Source organism: Echiichthys vipera (genome assembly GCF_963691815.1).
Source record: "Echiichthys vipera genome assembly, chromosome: 8".
Lineage (NCBI taxonomy): Eukaryota > Metazoa > Chordata > Actinopteri > Perciformes > Trachinidae > Echiichthys > Echiichthys vipera.
In genome coordinates, this window is record NC_139833.1 from 32,558,585 (window position 1) to 32,580,358 (window position 21,774).

Consider the following 21,774-nt stretch of genomic DNA (forward strand, 5'->3'; position numbering starts at 1 on the left):
GCCTGTTGGAACAAAGACCTCAAAATGCCTTCACCCCCACAACAGGTCACACCCAGGTGTGAATCCTCCAAGGCACCCAAACTGTTCATTGGCTGAATTGACCCCCAGGTGATGACATCATCCGGGCCTATATAAAGTGAAGCACACAATCTCTCGCTCTCTTTCTACTGACTCTTTCTACTGGATCTTTCGACCGGATCCTCCTGCTCTTCTCCAACTCTACGCGTCCCTGCGGATCCAGGAGACCAGCTGCCCGCTGTCCCCTCTGCCCTGGACCTGGCCTATGGCGTGGGATCACCACAAAGGTTAACCAACCGGTTATCCTCAACTGAGCACAGCATAGAGCGATCTGTTTCCTCTTTTGCCTAAGAGCCACAATCAGACAAGAACTACCACGGAGCTTCCTTTCTTCACCCAACCACTGGCATCAAGCAATGCGCAACATCTCCCATCTCATGGACCGGTAACTAATCACCAACTGGGCATTACTACATGTTATAGGACATTATGGACGTTTAGATACCATTGTAACTTTGTCATAAGAACTGAGACATCAGGCTTCCGGCCTTTGTGTAACAAAGAGAATGTTCACACCTTCTTCGAGCCCCCACCTCTTCTCTTTGTCTCTCTCTCTCTCTCACACACACACACACATGCACACACACACACATACACACAAACATACGTTTGCTGTTAGCTTTAGTTAGTTTATTGTGTTTTGTTTGTTGCATTTATTAATTTGTTAATAAATGTTTGTGTTTACCATATGTCTGATTATTTAATATTACACAAAGATGAATGAGCCAGCTTCTACTAAGAAAAGAACTTCTTAAATCCTTCAACTAGTTAAACTATTATATTTATCGGTGTTTAACCCTTAATTAGTAGTTTAATATATTTTATGAGACTTTAATATTAGTTATCACTCCGTCTATGACGGTGGTGCCCCGAGGAACTCTGGTTTGACTAGAGTCATTTTTATTATTATCTTTGATAATTATTGGTGATAACTAATATTTACTTGATTAACGGTAAGTTTATTGAGAATACTCAATCTCATAATCTGAACGTGAGTCAAGGCACTATATTTGATTGGTTCTCCGTGTGACGTTTTTAATAAATTGAAGTTATTAATTTTTAGTAATTTTTCTTTATTAATTTTCCTTATCAAATATTTCATTTGATAGTCACTATTGATCCAATTAAACCCAAAGTACCTACAATTGTATTAATCACTCGACCCTCACTCTCTGTCTCTGTTTCTTTTTCTTTTCAACCAGCTGACAGTTTGTAAGTGACTTAACCAGCGGACTTTGCTAATATTTAATTGGCTGCTCTTCCGTTCAAAAATCAGCTGCTGGTGATTAGACAAGCTTAGTCTCCAGACTGAGACACCATCAGTTGGTTTGAGTCCAGAAGAGATGAGTCATTTCACACCACTGCAACTTTGTCCTGCAATGTTCTAAAACAGTTTTGTCCTGTTGCGAATCATTGGTCTGAACTGGGCCTTACAGTAACTTCTCCTTTGTATGCTGGCACGGCTTACTTACCCTTAATATAAAAAAATAGACTGCAGGGTGTGCAGCAACATAGCTGGTATGCCCTTGAGTGACCTGACTCAATTGCACAAGGTTTGGACTCTGTCTCACTTTGACATCCTTTCCCTTTGCAGCCCATTTGAAGAATGCTATCCACAATAGAGCAGCAATGATCTGGGCCAGAGCCACAACAAGGATGAACCTTTCTAATGAATCCTACCACCAGGAGGAGGTACTGCTGGATAACTCCACCTGGGCTTACTCCTACTATCACCAGAACTACACACTGCCCCCTCCACTGCTGCATGACAAGATCAGTACTTCCAAACCTGGAGCATGCGAGCAGGTCCACATTGCTGTAGAGGTATGAACCGTGTGTGTGGTAATGAACACCCAAATGCATTTTTTCTTCCGTTTCATTTGTTTAATATAATTTTTTTTATATTAAACACATTTTTCAATATTCTGGTTTCAGTTCTCCGTTATGTTCTGCTACATTACCTTTAATTTCCACTATTACTAGACTGTAACTCCTAACATTATACTAAGAGTGACCTACCCCTCCCATGCTCTCAAATATTTCATTCACATCTTTTTTCATTTTAAAACATGTACTCATAGTATTAATACATTTAAATATATTTATTGATTAATAGTTTTATACTTCCGATGAGGAAAAACACAAAAAGCCTGAAAGAATTTATGCAATTTTGCATAGTAGTATTTTTACTTCCTCTTTTCAACCTCCAAACTATCACAATACTATTCACGACTATCCTGATCATCTTTACTCGTCTATTCTTCTGTTACACTGTTCTACCCTCCTCAGGTCTTTCTGATCCTTGGTATCATCTCCCTGCTGGAGAATATCCTGGTCATCACAGCCATAGTAAAGAACAAGAACCTTCACTCACCCATGTACTTCTTCGTCTGCAGGTGAATGGTCCAGCTGTTGAACACATACCATATAATATAAAAATGTGATAGACTCAAAGATTCTTATTGATTATTACTCTTTTGCAGTCTCATATGTATTTTGTGTTTCTACTAGAACATGTTTACATACTTAAAAAGAATGGTGGCTCAGTGGTTAGAGCAGACGCCCCATATAAAAAGGCTGAAGGTCCTCGAGGCAGCAGCCACGGGTTCGACTCTGACCTGCAGCCCTTTTCTGCATGTCTCCCAATCTCTCTCTCACCCCATTTACTGTCTGTCCTAAAAAATAAAGGCTTGAAAAACTGCCAAAAAAAGAATCTAAAAAAAACAACCTTTATTTTTCTCATACTGTTCATGGCCCTCTGTCTGAGACGCTCTGTTGCAGCATTTGTCAATTTTTAAGCCCCCCTCCCTATAAGCCCAGTCTGCTCTGATTGGTCAGCACTTCCTGGTCTCCTCCCTGCTGTTCCTTATTACTTCTGCAAGCATGTAGCTACATGTAGTAAATAGTTGACTGTGGGACAATAAAGCTCCAACGGCGTATAAGGGCCAAGTTTAATTAAATATTATCCCCCTCGGCCCGTAATTTTTTAATTACGGGCTGGGGGGAGGGGGGTAATATTTCTAGAAAAATGTTGCAGATTTATGATATTAAAGTGACAAATCTACCAGAAAAGATTCAAAGTCAGAAAAATTGTGTTTTAGTTTTCCCCTCAAGTGTTTTGTTTTATGGTCCGTGTATCTTTTTGGTCCGTGTATTATAAGAATTAAAATCACTCGAAGCCAAAAAAAATAAAAATTAAATGTTTTTTTCATGTTCTCCAACCGGAAGTTTCCATTTCCCCAGTAAAGCAGCTGTGAGGACGGTGCTGTGTGGGAGAGGGATTTCTGCTTCTTCTTTGAAATTTGAACTTGTAACAACACATGGTTAAGATCCTGAGGGGTTTGACTGTTGGGAGTTGGGACTGGTTTTGTTCCAAAGTGCTGAATTCTATCTTTATGGCTTATTGTTGTTGAAACACTAGCTTGTTGTTGCCATAGCTAGGGTAAACATTCAGGTAACGTCAGTGACAGAGTACCATCATTATTATTATATGGATAACACAGAACAACAACCCATAATACTTTTTTGATATACTAAGGATTATTTAATGTTAGATATAAGGCCACAGAAGCTTTATCATTGGGTTAGCTTATATTAGCTTAGCTTTAATCTTCCAAACAGCAATAAAATCTGGCATTTCTGAACAAAACCTATTACAAATGGCAACAGTCAGACCTGTTAGAAGAACTGTAACAGATGTGTTAGAAGTTATTTTGTCAAAGTTGGTCGGCTGTTTATCTACAGTCCGTCACTGTATCACCAGTGGCCGTTTGCTGGTATGGTCCCTATCTGGACACATCCCCTCTGGTGCAGTTTCCGGTCTTTTCATGGTGGTTTTAGCAAGTAATTTATTGTGAAGGACTGAGATGTGGTCCTGAATGTGTTGACAGACTTGTTCGGGGCGTCCGAGTAGGGCCAAGGGTAGCACGTGGCTAACGTTAATTCACCGGTGTCAGCGTCCTTTTGAACGTCTACTGTAAACACAAGGCTAAATCAGGCCGCTAAAACAATATATGGTTACAAAAGTAAGAAGTTAGACTTAACACCATTAAATAAATGTAAACCATTACACGATCATTTATATTTGTAGGTTAAACAGAATAGAATTTAAAACTGTCCGACTGGTGACAATCTGTTACATAGTGCTTCCCCTAAAATGTCACCAAAAAATAAAAAAGTGGTGAAATATGTACTGCTGTGTGTACATTTCATTGACTAAATACGCGCTAGAAAGCCTTCATCTTTTGTTCAGAATCAGCTCCTTATCACAGGTAACCAGCGCAACTTCCTTCTCATTCATCCCCACAGCGCCACAGCGCTTTACACAGTCGGACGCTCAGCTTCTACTGACTTCAGTGGGGAAGCATAGAGCGGGTTGTTCCACTGCAGCCAAACTAGACGCACATTGAATACATGCTGAGCTTTGTCCCGCCCATCGGGCGCTCAGCGTCTCTGGGGGTCTATGGGACAGCGGGCTGGCCGGGACGCTCGGCTTCTGCATGATGATTGGATGAGGAATCCTTTTTTTTTATTGACAGCTAAATGAGCGACTCAGCGATCTCCAGCTGGGCCAAGGCCGTTTAAGCACCCTAGCTCTGCTGGCCATTGAGAAGACACTGATCAAGTCCCTGGAAAAGACGCCTAGTTGGTACGACAAGGTCACAGATCCTTTTCTTGAAAAGGGAAGAAGGGTAGAATTTACATCTAAATAAACAAACACATTTATGATCTAGGCCGGAAAAAAGTCCAGCAGCCACCACTGACATCATCCCAATATTAACACTCCACAACTCCAACACAAACCTTGACCAAGGAGCAAAACCAAAGAGATTCTGGCGTTGCCTGAGAAGTGTACTTTTTGCCCATTCTACTCCAAAGTGTATTCATTTAACTCTGGTCATCAAAACTTTGGGACTCTAACGCTTTGGCATTTGCTTTGTATGTGTAGCTTTCAATGTGAGTAACAACATATTGATTATAGCATATATATTTTTACACGCTTTAAAACGTTACACTGTGAAGTGAAGAGGCACCATCAGCACAACACTGGTTTAAGATGAAGCTTCTAATAATTCTAATACAATGTTGAATAGTTAAATGACTACTTATGCATCATGCTATGACTGTAGTAAGAGAAGTATACACTTGAGTTGAGCATATTTTTTAAGTGCTTTGGGGGCTTTTTCATAAACTGGATACAGTGAGTCAATAACATAATTCAATATTTTTCATAAATCTGCACATCATTAAAAAGCAGCAACGCCTTTTAAGCTAGGGCCCCCAGGCAGTTGCCTACCTTTTCTAATGATAGTCTGCCCCTGGTGTATTTTCTTGTGAACCGAAGTGTATTACACTAGTGTTTGATACATTTTGCCATTGAAGGCCTGAATGAAACCATTACAAATAAATCAATAAAATAAAAAGCTTAGTAACATAATACGGTTATAAGAGCACACTCTTGGCAAAGCAGGCTTATTTTTAGTACTATATTTTTCGTGGAGATAATTTGTACGTCTTGAGCTTGACAGAAACAGATTTTTAGATTGTCATGGTCAGTCTGGAGCCTAGAGCGTTTGGGATTCTTTTGATCTCATAATCTTGTTCCCTGCTCAGAGTAACTGTAGTTCACTTTGATATTCCTGTTTTCTCTTACAGGCGGGGTCTGAATGAGTCAGTAGTAGATTTAAAGATATGAAATAAAATTATGCTTGACTACAACACAAACTTTAGAACATTTACATCTATTTATATTGCAGAGGGCATTGTATATTTGCCTCATAGGCAAAGTTTACACACATTTTGTAAACTTGCTCAGAGGTGGACCGTTGATGTTTAGTAGCATGCAGGATGCCAGATGAGAAACCAAACCATCTCTGATTTCAGATATTACTTATTAAATGTCGTACCCTATTCATAGTTGAGAAATCCGTCTCACAGTTCACACTGGAGGTATTCACTGTTAGGCAATTTCTGCCAGCTGGCTCAGGCAAGGCTAGAGCTGTCCCCATTCTTTAATACTGGGACTCGTGCATTGCCCGTAGAAAGCAAGTATTCCTATGGAAAAGTGAAAGCCCAATGAGCACATACATGCTCAAATGTAGCCTGTCTTTGAAAGTAGGCCACATAGAGGTGTACAATGATGATGTAGGCAGTCTCACATAGTCAGTCGCAGACATACCACACACTGTGACACACATGAACACACACAGACTCACAAACTCAGTTAATCTGAGAAAAAGACACACATTGACCAAGCATGATCAAACATATGGACACACAGAGATACAGAGGAATACACATCAACACTATATGCAGTAAATAAACATATGGCATTTAATAAAGTAGTTGATGCTGTTGTGAATCAGGGAAATTTAGGTTTGTTGTAAACTTGGAGCATAAACACAGGCTAACTTGTAGTGGCTGTCAGCGGTGTCTGTCAATCACCAAGGTGCAGAGTAAATTAGGGTGACAGCCGAAGGGAAGAAGCTATTCTTGAACCTGTAGTGCCGCCTGGATGGGAGCAGGGTAAGCAGTCTGTTATTGGGATGAGCCCATTCCTTGACGATGCTGCGCGCCCTTTGCAGAAATTGCTTGCTCTGAACAGCCTCAATGTCGGGCAGCTTTCACCATCCTCTGCAGTGCTTTCCGATCAGAGACATAACAGTTGCCACACCAGGCTACTGGGATCTGGACCTCCTCCCTATAGGCCGACTCATTGTTGTCGCTCATGAGGCCAATCACTGTTGTGTCATCTGCAAACTTGATGATGGTGTTGGATGGTTAGCAGTTGTAGATGAAGAGGGAATAAAGGAGAGGGCTCAGCAAACAGCCCTGTGGGACCAGTTCAGGGTGAGGGTTGAGATGGGGTGGTTTTCGTCCCTATATGGCTATCTAGAGAGAACAGATGTGTCTGTGTTTGCACCACACGAAATTGTTAGTTAATGAATATGTGTGTCGGTGCGTGCCTAAAATGAGGAAATGAGCATTCATCTGTTCTTTAGGATCATAACGAGGTGATGTGTGAGAGAGCAAGAGATCTCTATCTTCCTCTCTTTTCTGTGAGGCTCTGTGATGCAAGTTATCTGCTCAACCATCCAGGACTAGTCTCATTCCAGGGGTTTATGTACCATGACCCTACTGTGCACCAACTTCAGTTTAGCCATTTCAAAAGCCACATGACCGAGCAGCTCATTTCTCTATCTTCCACAAAATCTAAAATAAAAATAATTAATCACTTAAATACTTTTTCAAATAATTATCTTTTATCCACACTACATGATAAAAGCTAGGTTTGTTACATAGCTATAGTGCAATATTTTTTAACTTGTGGAACACACATCAACAAATATTAAAACATCTATTCATCATGGGTGTGAAGTGGACATCCTCAACAATAAACATAATAGAGAAAAACTCCCCAACAAGGAGATAAAACACAGCTATCTGTTTTTCTCTCTTTCTCTCAATGAGGCCGACTCATTGTTGTCGCTCATGAGGCCAATCACTGTTGTGTCATTTGCAAACTTGATGATGGTGTTGGATGGTTAGCAGTTGTAGATGAAGAGGGAATAAAGGAGAGGGCTCAGCAAACAGCCCGGTGGGACCAGTTCAGGGTGAGGGTTGAGATGGGGTGGTTTTCCAACCTAACAGACTAGCGTTTGTTGTTTAGGAAGTCCAGTATCCAGTCACAGAGGGAGGGGTTAATGCCCAGGTCGTTCATTTTGGTGATACGTTTGTGGGGGATAATGGTGTTGAATAATGAGCTGAATTCTCACGTAGGTGTTCCTGTTGAGGTTGGAGAGGTTGAAGTGAAGTGGTGATGGCATCCTCCATACTTCTGTTTTGGTGGTAGGTGAAATGGTGGGGGTCTAGTGTAGGAGGTAAGCAGCTTTTGAGGTGAGCCCTTTTATAGTCTGTGATGGCCTGGATGCCTTGACACATGCGTCCTGGGTCAGAGTTGTTTTTGAGGAGCTCCTCAATCAATCAACAATTAGCTTGTAGCTGTGCTTGGCCTTCTTGCTGCCCCCCTTCTGGTTTTCCCTGGATGAACTATAGGCCCGAGCATCTCCTGGCCTGAAAGCAGCGTTGCATGCCTTCAGTAGTAGTTGGACCTCACTGTTCATCCATTGTTTCTGATTTGGGAATGTGGTAATCTTTTTTAGGGTGGTGACACTGTTAATGTTGGAGTTGATAAAGTCCAAAACAGAGGAGGAATAAGAGTCAATGTCAATGCTGGAGTCAAAGGCCTGAGTTGCAAACACAGTCTGTCATTGTGCTTACATGCGGTTTAAAAATCAGATAAAATTTGTGTTGAGGCAACACTCCAGTTTCTCAAACGGCATGTAAACATCATACCCGGTAAAATTGGAGTGGTCAACCTGGTTAACAGACCTAGATAACTCCTTCAGTAACCCGAGTAGTCGTGCATGTAAACAGCTTACCCAGAGTATAATTGGGGCATGCGCCTGTGCATGCTCTGTGGGTTATAACTACCTCTCCACACTGCAGTGGTTTTTGACCTGGAAAGCGGAGCCAAAAACAACATGGCAACTAATGTCACTACTTAGACCTGGGGTCCGTTTCACAAAGCAGGTTCAAAAAACTCTGAGTCTAACCCTGAACTCTGAGTTGATGTACTCTGAGATAGGAAACTCTGAGTTTTCGGTTCCAGAACAGCAGATTTGCGTTAGGTTGATCAACTCAGAGTAGTTTGACCTGGAGTTAAGCGCGTGCACCACAAGTAAAAAAAGACAGCATCAATGGAGCCCTGATTCGACGAGTCACCATGGCAATGGGGAAGCGAAGGGCTACGCTACAACTGGCATTGGAAATATTAATGCGCTCATACGGTGAGTTTGAGCATGTTTACACCGCTGCAGCAGCAAAAGAGAGGGAGACGGTTCGGGAGAACATTCTGCTCGGGTCAGTGCATAAGTTTAAATGTAGTCCTGTTGTAATCACAGTAATATCACAGGGGGAACTGCTTGAGTGGGAGCCTATTAGTTTATTTAATTTAAGTGCAACCCCGCGGGGGAGAAGCGCACTTGGCAGTAGCTTAAGATGAGACATAAAAACATACAGGTATTCAAACAGGTAAAACATCGGCAAAATCTCATGGTGACGCCTCATTTTGAGCATGTTTTACATGGTAAAGTAAATATTACCGTAAGTGGCTGTTTTTTATACAACATATAAATGTTGTATAAAAAACTCCCATTTGCAAAAAAAACGCAGCGCAACACACAATATCTGCTTTGATATGAGAGCATTACTGGTTGTTAATGTTGGAAATGTAAGGAGGGGTGAGATGGACTGTGACATGAAACGGTGTTGTGCCGTATTCAGCCCCCTCGCATTATAGGTGATATTCTGGATCAGAAGGCTATATAGGAGTAGTTTATATACCGGTAACCCAACTAAAAGCACACACTTTTGAACCTATGAATTGCAAGAAAAGCTGGGATTATATTTAGGAAACGCTAAGTCAAATACATTCAACTTGCTCAAAAGATCCATTTCATTCATTTTGTTATTATGGCTGCAGTATAATAAGGACGTCTATGCACGGTCTGATAATCATCTCCCGACGAATATTTAATTCTCTGCGCAGTAATGCGTCACCTTTATCCATGGGATCGTTATCAAAAGGACATGCCATGGTAGTGGAAATAGTTGCGACCTAATATAACTTCTAATGTCTGATTTTTGCAGTGATTTTCTGAAAAAACAGATGGAACTATACTACGCCAAAACTCGCCCGCTGACTGAATGAATGAGGAAATCAAACACCGTGTGTCGCTGAAAGAGGGCTGAGATAGAGAGAAACTCAAGGTTTTCTGAGAAAAACCTGGTCCCGACCAGGTTAGTTTCAGAGAGCATGTTACCATGGTAACTTACCGAGAGGTTAAGTTACCTCTCTTTGTGAAACAAGCTACAGTTACCCCTCTTTCTCTGGTTTGAGTTACCTCCCTTTGTGAAACGGAAAACTCAGTTTCCCTCATTTCAGGGTTAACAGACTCAGAGTTTTCACTAAACCTGCTTTGTGAAACAGGCCCCTGATCTGCAGAGATATTTGAGGAACACACTGATATATATACATACATACACAGTATTGGGAGGTTTACTTTCCAAATGTATTCCCCTAAAGATTACTGATTACATGTCCTAAAATCTAATCTGTAATGTATTCCCTTGGATTACTCAAATAAAGAAATTTATTCTAGATACTTTTGGACTACTTTTCGCTGACTTCGAAATGGTCTAGTTGAATGCCTTTATCTGGGTCACTGATTTTGGTTCACACTTGCATTAGAGAACGATCTTATTCCCTGTCTTTAGAGAAAAAGTTATGCAAATACACAAAAGAAAATGTGGTACGTTTTGTCCTACAACTGATACTATTTACAGAAAAATGTTATCCAAGAGTCGTAATTCTTCAATTTATTTTACCTTTATTAATTTCCACAGCACAGAAATTAGGGAAAAGGGACAGTTGTTACAAATTGTTGAGATCAACCTGCAGTTACCTCCCCGGGTCCGTTGATCGGAGGATAGAAGGAGAGATCTTGAGACGATGGCTTGAGATCACACCAATATCTTTATTGGAGCACTTTGCAAAGCGGAGACAAGTTCTGATACAACACACACTAGGTCATACATCAGACGAGTCTATTGTTGTCTAGGGGTAGCGGCTTTAAATACCCTTCTGTCGATGGTAACGCCTTAAAGGTAAAAAAGGCGGCAATGGGCGTTAATCTGCCTGGTAACACATTATAACACTAAAAGCTGAGTGAAGGAAATTACTGCATGTCCATATATGGCTATCTAGAAAGAACAGATGTGTCTGTGTTTGCACCACACGAAATTGTTAGTTAATGAATATGTGTGTGTGTGCGTGCCTAAAATGAGGAAATGAGCATTCATCTGTTCTTTAGGATCATAACGAGGTGATGTGTGAGAGAGCAAGAGATCTCTATCTTCCTCTCTTTTCTGTGAGGCTCTGTGATGCAAGTTATTATCTGCTCAACCATCCAGGACTAGTCTCATTCCAGGGGTTTATGTACCATGACCCTACTGTGCACCAACTTCAGTTTAGCCATTTCAAAAGCCACATGACCGAGCAGCTCATTTCTCTATCTTCCACAAAATCTAAAATAAAAATAATTAATCACTTAAATACTTTTTCAAATAATTATCTTTTATCCACACTACATGATAAAAGCTAGGTTTGTTACATAGCTATAGTGCAATATTTTTTAACTTGTGGAACACACATCATCAAATATTAAAACATCTATTCACCATGGGTGTGAAGTGGACATCCTCAACAATAAACATAATAGAGAATAACTCCCCAACAAGGAGATAAAACACAGCTATCTGTTTTTCTCTCTTTCTGATATTTGGCACCCTGCAATCAAACACATTACAGGTGACGAACCAGCAGCTACTACACATTACATTTAACAATAATGTTTCAATAACCTCAAATCTATCTATTTATCTATATCTATATATCATCCCTCCATCCATCATCCATATATCTATCTATCGATCTATCTATCTATCTATCTATCCATCCCTCCATCTATCCATATATCTAACTATCTATCTGTCCATCCCTCCATCCATCCTTCAATCTATCTATCCCTCCATCCATCTATCCCTCCATCCATCCATCTGTCTATCTATCCATCCATCTATCTATATGTCTATCTATCATCCATGCATCCCTCCCTCCCTCCATCTATCTATCTCTCCATCCATCCATATATCTACCTATCTGTCTGTCTATCCATCCATCGATCTATCCATCCAAGCACACACATCTCACTCACATCCGTCCCTGGACCATCAGCCATGTTTTGAGCTCGTGTGGCCTAGCTTAACGGCTACTTTGGCAGATGTTAGACATTTTTATTACTATCTTACAAAACAGTGATTCTAAAAAATATATGTTTTGATTTTTATGATATTTAATATCAGGACAGTATCAAAAAATGATCACTCACTCACTCACTCATCACTCATCTTCAACCCCTTATCCGGGGTCGGGTAGCGGTGGCAGCAGCTCTAGCAGGGGACCCCGAACTTCCCTTTCCAGGGCCACAATAACCAGCTCTGACTGGGGGATCCTGAGGCGTTCCCAGGCCCCGTGTGGAGATATAATCTCTCCACCTTGTCCTGGGTCTTCCCCGAGGTCTCCTCCCAGCTGGACGTGCCTGGAACACCTCCCTAGGGAGGCGCCCAGGGGGCATCCTTACTAGATGCCCGAACCAACATCGCCTCAGATTTAGAGGTGCTGATTTTCATCCCAGCCGTTTCACACTCTGCTGCGAACCGATCCAGTGAGTGCTGAAGGTCACTGACCGACGATGCTATCAAGATCGCATCATCTGCAAAAAGCAGAAACAAGATCCTCAGCACACCTAACTGCAACCCCTCTCCACCCCGACTACGCCTCAATATCCTACCCTTGAAAATCACAGACAGGATTGGTGACAAAGCGCACCCCTGGCGGAGGCCAAGCCCCACCAGGAATGACTCCGACTTACTGCCAAGGATCGGAACACAGCTCTCGCTCACCCTATACTCCCGCAGCACCTCCCACAGTATCTCCCAAGACAGAATCCGCATTGTTCCTCTTCAATCTGAGGTTCCACTATCGGACGAACCAACCTTTCCACCTTAGAGTAGACTTTACCAGGGAGGTTGAGTAGTGTGATAACCCTGTAATTGGCACACACCCTCTGGTCCCCCTTGGCAACGAATGAGTCTTAGGTCCATCTTCTTATACAGGAGGGAAGGTAATTAGTGCCAATGAGATCCACCTGGAGCCTCAAGTTCACAGATACACACACAGAAAAAGGGGAGACACTTGCAGGAGAACACAGACAGAAGGAGACAAACAACAACAAAAGGTGGCATCACAACATCATAAGCATATTACACGAGACGGTGTGATGTTGTACTGAATATCATCACGGCTGTGATGCCTGTGGCCCACGACTGAATCAGCAGGGATCATATTCAGGATAACATCACTCCCTCTCATGTGATATTGCATTTATAAAACAGTCCAACAACGTGCCATTTATTAGTTTAAGCTGCAGTTGGCAAGTCTGGCAGATCGTATTGATTCAGTCAAATTTCATACGTTTACAACTCTCAATCCCCTCCCCTATTATCAGCAAGCTCCTCCCCTCCCTCTCATCGAGTTCTCGACTGTGCGCATGCACCAGATTCCAGTGAATACGCCCGTGTCTTCTCTCATGAATAAACAGCAGGGAGTACATGCTCACAGTTATCACAGGTAGTCTGGCTCACTTACTCATAGATAGCAATTGCTTACGTCATTAAGCGTATGCCTAGCTCGAAGCATGTGCATATGATATTGTAACATGCGTGAGGGGGGATCTGTGGCGTTTGCACAAACTGTGTTTGTCATTTATTTTTCACCGCCTATACAAGTAGTTCCACAACTGGACCAGAACTGGACTGTTGCCAAGTAACACATAAACATTTTCGTGCACACTAACCTTTTACTTTTTGTAAGCTTGGTGTAGAGTAGACTAGGGCAATTGTAACACTTTTTGGTTTTAATGTCATTACTCAAAAACCTCATGAACTATTTGGATATAATTTGTATGTAACTTGTAACTTGTCTTCTACTTTTAACAGTCATCAAATATTTTTTAAAAGGAATGAGAGTCACGATAATGAATGAAAGAAAAGAAGTCCAAAATCAAATGGGGGCAATTGTAACAACACAAAAAAAATACAAAGAACCACAATAAACCTCCTAGATATAGATATAGTTAGTACATAGTAGGAGATAGTACATAGTAACTATGTAATATCTCTTGAGCAATTAATTCCATTAAAACAATATAACTAATTATATAATTATACAAATATTAAAATGTTAATAGTGACCTCAACTGATGAGGTAATCAGGCGGTGGAAGGAGCACTTTGAGGAACTCCTATTCCGAGCTGGAGGCTGACGGGGAACCATTGTCAATATATCTGGTGGAAGTCACTGAGGAAGTCAAACAACTCCACAGTGGCAAAGCCCCAGGGATTAATGAGATTCGTCCAGAAATGCTGAAAGCTTTGGGTTAGGAGGGGCTGTGTCGGTTGACATCTCTTTAACATTGCTGGGACAGTGCCAAGGGAGTGGCAGACCAGGGTGGTGGTTCCCCTGTTCAAAAAGGGGGACCAGAGAGTGTGTGCCAATTACAGGGGTATCACACTACTCAGTTTCCCTGGTAAAGTCTATTCCAAGGTGCTAGAAAGAAGGGTTTGTCCTACAGTCGAGACTCATATCGAAGAGGAGCAATACAGATTCTGTCCTGGAAGTGGAACAACAGACCAGCTCTTCACTATTGCTGTCACAACTTCAGCCAGGCCTTCGTTTTTTATCCGTCTGTTTCCTGTTTTGCCAAAACTAACTCATTTCATTTTTTATCCGTCTGTTTCCTGTTTTGCCAAAACTAACTCATTTCATTTCAGACTCTGCCACTCCCCTCTGCTCTGCACTACCTGCTGATTGCATTCACCTGGCCTGCCCCTTCCCCCACACTCACCTGCTCCTCATCAGCTTATCAGCCCCTTCAGAGTATGTATGTCCATTTCCCTCAGTTCTCTGTCAGATTGTGTAGTGTGTGTTCACCTTACTGTCCAGCGTTCCATTTTTTTCTCATCCTGATTGTGCCTGTCCCTGTTTCGACTTGCCTTTTGGCTGCTTCCACTGGATTTGTTTGCCATGCTGACTGATTACCTGGTTTTTGCACCTGAACTGTTTTATGTGTTGTGCTATTGGGTTCTTGTCTGCCATTTCGGGAAACCTGACACTCACAAGAATCCTGGAGGGGGCCTGGGTGTATGCCCATCCGGTCTACATGTACTTTGTAGATCTGGAGAAGGCATATGACCGGGTCCCCCAGGAGATACTGTGGGAGGTGCTGCGGTTGTATGTGGTGAGGGGGTCACTTCTTAGTGCCTCCAATCTCTGTACACTCAAAGTCTGAGACTGTGTCCAGATCCTCTGCAGTAAGTCGGATTTGTTCCCGGTGGGGGTTGGCCTCCGCCAGGGTTGCGCTTTGTCACCAATCCTGTTTGTGAATTTCATGGACAGGATATCAAGGTGTAGTCTTGGTGGGGAGGGGTTGCAGTTCGATGGGCTGAGGACCTTGTCTCTGCTTTTTGCAGATGACATGGTCCTGATGGTATCGTCACTCAGTGACCTTCAGCACTCACTGGATTGGTTCATAGCCTAGTGTGAAAAGGCTGCGATGAGGATCAGCTCCTCCAAATCTGAGGCCATGGCTCTCAGCGGGAAATCGGTGGATTGCTTAGTCCGGGTAGGGAATGAGTCCTTACCCCAAGTGAAGGAGTACAAGTACCTCGGGGATCTTGTTCACAAGTGAGGGGACGATGGAGCATGAGTTTGGCGGGAGAATTGGAGCAGCTTGGGTGGTATTGCAGTCACTTTACTGCACCGTTGCGACGAAAAGACACCTGAGCTGGAAGGTAAAGCTCTCGATCTACCGGTCAATCTTCAAGACTGACAGCGCATTACTCGCGATGCAATTAACAGGATTTTCGCGAGTTGAAAATATTAAACTTTTCAGGCGATTCGTGTGATGCTTGAGCGTGTCAGCAGATCAGTGTTGAGATTCTCCTGTCGGCAGCCTGGCACCCCTTATGAACAATGGAGGAGAGAATTATAGTAGCAGTATGCAGGCATCCAGAGTTGTACGATTCCAGCTTGATTTTCTACCGGTACCGCAATGAGAAGGAGCAAGCATGTGTCAACAGGTCAGTGTCAGCGAGGAGGTTCGAACTCCTGGTAAGTTGTGTGTTGTTTCTTGTTTGTAGCTTGTTGTATCAGTTGTGCTTTACTATGAACCAAGTTAGCACTGGTTAGCACTAGACTAACTTTCCATTTAGCACAACAGCAGAGGAGGGTTTTTGCTGCAATTCTGAAGACCGCCATTTCAGGACCCTATTTATTTTGTCACAGCGCCACCCACCAATGAGCAACCGGCAGCGGGCTAGCAGGTCCCGCTAAAGGCGGCTAGGCACTTGGCACTCAAAGCTTCTGTTAGCTGGCTGCCAGTTGCTCATTGGCGGGTGGCGTAGTGGAAAAACAAGGTCTTGAAGTACAGCCCTGACATTGCTTTTTCCAGGACTGCAGCAATCTAGTTGTGGGACAGATTTTCCGGTTGTCAGGCAACTGTGTCTTTCTTTTCAGTGGATATATGTCGGAAATGGTGGAAGAGTCTGAGGTATCTGAGGTAGAGAAGAAAGGATGTCAAGAAGAAAATTGGTTCAGTGGCAGAGCATATAAAAAAGTGGATGCCCTCTGCAGTCCTCTCTTTCCTCGATGGAGGGACCACAGAGTACCCTTGGAAGAAAGCACATACAGAATTTTTCAGAACATTTGTGGACTATGCTTAAAATCAAAGCTTAACCTAACTTGTTTGGTTGTTGCAGTCTGGCAGTAGCTGACATGCTGGTGAGCGTGTCCAATGCCTGGGAGACCATCATCATTTACCTCCTCAACAACAGACAGCTGGTGGTGGAGGACCACTTCATCCGGCAAATGGACAATGTGTTTGACTCCATGATTTGCATCTCTGTCGTGGCGTCGATGTGTAGCCTGCTGGCCATCGCTGTGGACAGGTAATGATGGAGCGAGGTGTCTCGCTTTTTGTTCGGCTGAAAATGTCATTAAATTAAAAAAACAATAAGTTACATAAGCCTCTCTAACAATAGAGCCTGTAGAGTGTAATTAGCAAACAACAGCAGCATGGATCACTGCAAGTTTTCAAAAAGATTTTAGGAATCCCCCACTAAATCTCTCTAATCTATGCCCAATATGTAACAACCATGTGATTTACTGTTTCTTTCTGAAAGCGGTCTGAAAGTTTAGTTTAGTCAACATGGTACTACAAGTACTACTCAGCCTGTGAATTTGTTTTCTTTACATTACATTAATTTAGGTGACGGTTTTATCCAAAGCAACTTAGGCGTCAAGTGACAAAAAGTGCATTCATCCATGAGGATATTACCTAAAGAGTTCAAGGATCATGTGAGTCCATAAAATATACCAAATAGGAAAAGCAGCTGTTTTAAAAGGACTTCCATGATGCTTGAGTTGCTTTGTTTTTGTTTTTTTGTTTTGGAGTAGCTTTGTTAAGCCTGGGAAAATAGCTCTTTTTTATTTTTATTATTATTTTTTTTTTATTAAGTCATAGACAAGGTGACATTATGGACGAATACATCACACCATGTGGATTACAAAAACAGACAGTGGACATTAAGTACAGACAACAGAATAAACAGAATACGTTGTGAATTTACAATATGTATATAGGTGGTATATGAGCGTGTGTGTGTGTGTGTGTGTGTGTGTGTGTGTGTGTGTGTGTGTGTGTGTGTGTGTGTGTGTGTGTGTGTGTGTGTGTGTGTGTGTGTGTATGTGTGTGTGTGTGTGTGTGTGTGTGTGTGTGTGTGTGTGTGTGTGTGTGTGTGTGTGTGTGTGTGTGTGTGTGTGTGTGTGTGTGTGCATGTGTGTGTGCGTGCGTGTGTGTTTGAATGAGAGGCAGGTGGTACAGTATTTATAAACACGTATCATATGGCATAGATAGATGATACAATAAATAAGTAAATAAGGTAATGAATTAAAATAAATATGAGAGGAGAAGGAAGAGGGAGAAGAGAAAAAAAGGGAATTGGGTATATACATGTAAAGATAACCTAATGTAAACCAATATAACGATTATGACTATCATAAGAATTATTATTAATTATATATTGCAATGTTAATATATTGCCATGAGAGGTGAGGCCAGACCAGGGTATCCAGGGGTGAGCTAGGGGCCCCTCCACCCGGTCCAGAGTGGCTTTTCGGGAGCCCCAGCGGGTGACAGGCGTCTCGCCACTGAAATCCCCCATCCCCCATTTTTTAAAATGAATTTTTTCTTCATTAAAATTATATATATATATATATATATATATATATATATATATACACCCCCCCCCCCGTCCCCCACACACACACACACACACACACACACACACCACCGCCACCACCACTCCTGGAGGCCCCGCCATGCCACAAGAGAACCAGGCATGGAACCCAAGCTCACCTCAACCCTCAACCAGTCCGGTAAATATAGTTATGGTGGTGATATCAGAGATAAATAAGATAAACTATATATATAATGATGGTGTTAAGTACAGTTATTATGGTAATTTGAAAGAAAAACGTTAATTATGATGATGGTATGGTAATAACAATAGCAACAACAATAATAACAATCATAACCATAATATTCAGCCAGACGCATTTTCGTGCTGATAATATTAATAAACACATTCAACAAAGTGAGCGTAATAATAATTATCATTGTTGTAGATATAGTGATTATAAAAATAGTTATAATATAGTAATAATAATAATAGTAATAAAAAAAGAAGAGCAAAGGAAGAGAGAAACTGGAAGAGAGGATAAAAAATTCTCTCTTCCCTTCTCTTAAGGGAAGTAAGAGGCAGCGGGGGGGGCTTAAGGTGCAGTCACCTGGGAAAATAACTCTGATGATGTCATAGAGATATCGTCGGCTTCTTTTGGGAGGTGGCATTATCTTTACTGCACTATTTTTTGTTTTAGTTTTGAAAAAACTCCATTTACCAGGAAGTGATGGTGCAGTGAAATATGCTATAGAATTGGATTATGGGAAATGTAGGATCCAGTGTTTATGGAGTTTGCCCTATGCTCCGGACTCAAAGTCAGAATAGCTTGACCTCTGCTGCTTCAATTGTGACAATTGTTTTCATCCATTGTTTTTCTCTCATAAGTCTCCAAACTTGTTGGAACTGTAATGCTAAATTACTGGACTACTTCTTTAAAAATATCTAAGTGGGTACTTACTATGTGTGGGCTACTGTCTCCGATGTTGTTTCTAAGAAGCTTTTTAGAAAATTATTCAAAACTTGAAGGGCCTGTATAATACATGGTGACACAGTTACCATATCTGCAGTGACTGCACAGGGATATATTTCCACTTATCTAGACATCTAAAAAAAGTCTCTCCCCTCATTCGTGCCTGCAATTTTTCAGTGGCTAGTTAAGGTTGCTATGGTGGGTTGGTTTAAGTTGCTTCAGAAATCAGTATATGTTATTTTCTACAGGTATGTCACTATCTTCTATGCACTGACCTACCACAACATAATGACAGTGAGGAGAACCGGCTGCATCATCGGGGGAATCTGGACCTTCTGCACGGGCTGTGGGATCGTGTTCATCATCTACTCAGACACCACCCCTGTCATCATCTGTCTGGTCTCCATGTTCTTTGCCATGCTGCTCATCATGGCCTCCCTCTACAGTCACATGTTCATGCTGGCGCGTTCACATGTCAAGCGCATTGCGGCCCTGCCCGGCTACAACTCTATCCACCAGCGGGCCAGCATGAAGGGGGCCATCACACTTACCATTCTGCTGGGGATATTTATTGTCTGCTGGGCTCCCTTCTTCCTCCACCTGATCCTGATGATCTCATGTCCAAGAAACCTCTATTGCATATGTTTCATGTCCCACTTCAACATGTACCTCATCCTCATCATGTGCAACTCTGTGATTGACCCGCTGATCTATGCCTTCAGGAGTCAGGAGATGAGGAAGACTTTTAAAGAGATCATCTGCTGTTACAGCCTGAGAAATGCCTGCACCAACATCTGTGCTCTGACGGGTAAGTACTGAGAGACACAGGCTGGGAAACCAATGAAAGGATTTGTAGGATGAACAGACTGAATCTGATACTGGAGCATAATTATAAGAGACTCTATCAAAATACCCAGTCTGTAAACTGGTTCATTGCATTTTCAGCCAGTACAGTGTATGGTTAAAAACATTTTTGTTCCTCACATTATGTGGATTAACTACTTTCTCCTAATGTATCCACGTGGTTGTGGCTGAAAACTTCACCATCTCACTCATTTGAATTGAGCCATGTCACCTTAGAGCAGGGGTCTCCAAGATGCTCACAAGACCTTTCTGAGTGGCTCATCAGTGTTTCAAAAACTATGTACATCAGGCCTGTCAGTTGGTGGCCCACCTGATCAAGCAAGTTCAGCCCGCCTCACAGTTCTCCAAGATCCAGCAGTACTGGTTCCTTTATCGGCCCTATTTAACGCTGCAACATCTCCTCTGTCTCAGCTGACACACACACACACACGCACACAAACACACAAACACACACACACCCATACACAGTGGAAACGATAACTGGAAGATTACCCGAAGATTACTCAAACTGCGCTTGATAACTACTGTAAGTGCAGTAAAACCCTCAGGAGTAAAAAGTCGATGCTATACTACTTCATTAATACATCTGTTCAACAGACAAGACCACGTCAAAAACAAGATCAGGCTGCTCTGTCTACAGTCTCTCATCCACTGTCGCTTTGTTTACCACGTATCTTCAAATGTCTCAGATTCCTTCAAACTCAGCTGCTGGCTGAGGCAAACCAGCCGCTGTTTCTGTTTCCAGTGATATATTACTAAGTTTATATAGTGACTTTACTGTTGCTGCTGTAGAAACAACCTTTAGTTATATTTCAACTATTTAATTATAATCCTGTTCTGCATGTATTCTTTTTAAAATAGTATATTTTTTAAAAAGCAATTTTTTGGTGATGAAAACTTGAATGAATTTGTAATTGTTCACCAGAAGGAGCGTATTCGGCTGGTTTTGGTTGGAGATCAGCTTTGTTAATAAATGTTACTTATTATATAAATATAAGTAGCTCTTGGCCACTTTCATATTCTCAAAGTAGCTCTCAGAGGAAAAAAGTTTTGAGACGCCTGGCGTAGAGGGAGCCAACAAAGACAATTTTGTGTTAAATGAAAAAGCACAACACCATGAGCTGTAAGAAATTTCAAAACCAATATTTAGTCCATCTTCCATTTTCTGTCATATATATACACTGGAGATATAACTAAGAGGACAAATTATAAATACTTGATTTATTCTTAAATACTACTTATTTTTTATTTTTGATAATTTGATAGAATATCAACTGTGTTGTTTTTTTAAAAACCAAGGCACCTTTATTTAAAAAAAAACAAAAAAAAAACAGTGATCAAAATTAGAGAATGTGTGTCAGAAGAGAAGATACCAACAATGTTTTCTTCAATAGGATTCAAAAATGAACAGGAAGTGTAGAGGCCACAGCTTTGAATGACTTCAGCACATCTGTGCCCATAGGACAGCACTAGTTTCTCACACTGCTCTGCTTTGATCTTGGTCCATTCTGACTCAGTCTCGTCCACAGTTCACTAACTGTAAGGGGTTTCTGAGGCATCACTTGAACCTGAAGAAAACTATGGGGTTTGTGTGTATATATACACCGTGTTCCAAATTATTACGCACATTTTAATTAAGTTTTATAAAGATTACATATTTTGTTTTTCAATTAAACTCATGGATGGTATTGTGTCACAGGGCTCTTTAGATCACTGAAATCAATCTCAGACACCTGTGACCAATTAGTTTGCCAGGTGAGCCCAATTAAGGAAAAACTACTTATGAAGGGCGTTCCACATTATTAAGCAGATGACCATTTCCAAGCAATATGGGAAAGAAAAAAGATCTCTCTGCTGCAGAAAAGCGTGAAATAGTTCAAT

General features: G+C 41.7%; 1 protein-coding gene across 1 annotated transcript; it reads left to right on the forward strand.

Annotated features, from left to right (window-relative positions):
* Window positions 1-1,707: 1,707 nt before the first annotated feature.
* mc5ra (melanocortin 5a receptor) lies at window positions 1,708-19,848 on the forward strand (the record flags this gene model as incomplete). The annotated part of the gene is made up of 4 exons (XM_083918969.1): window positions 1,708-1,902; window positions 2,368-2,474; window positions 16,578-16,766; window positions 19,278-19,848. The coding sequence occupies 4 exons, from the start codon at window positions 1,708-1,710 to the stop codon at window positions 19,846-19,848; spliced, it is 1,062 nt and encodes a 353-aa protein (XP_083775095.1).
* Between the last annotated feature and the right edge of the window lie 1,926 nt (window positions 19,849-21,774).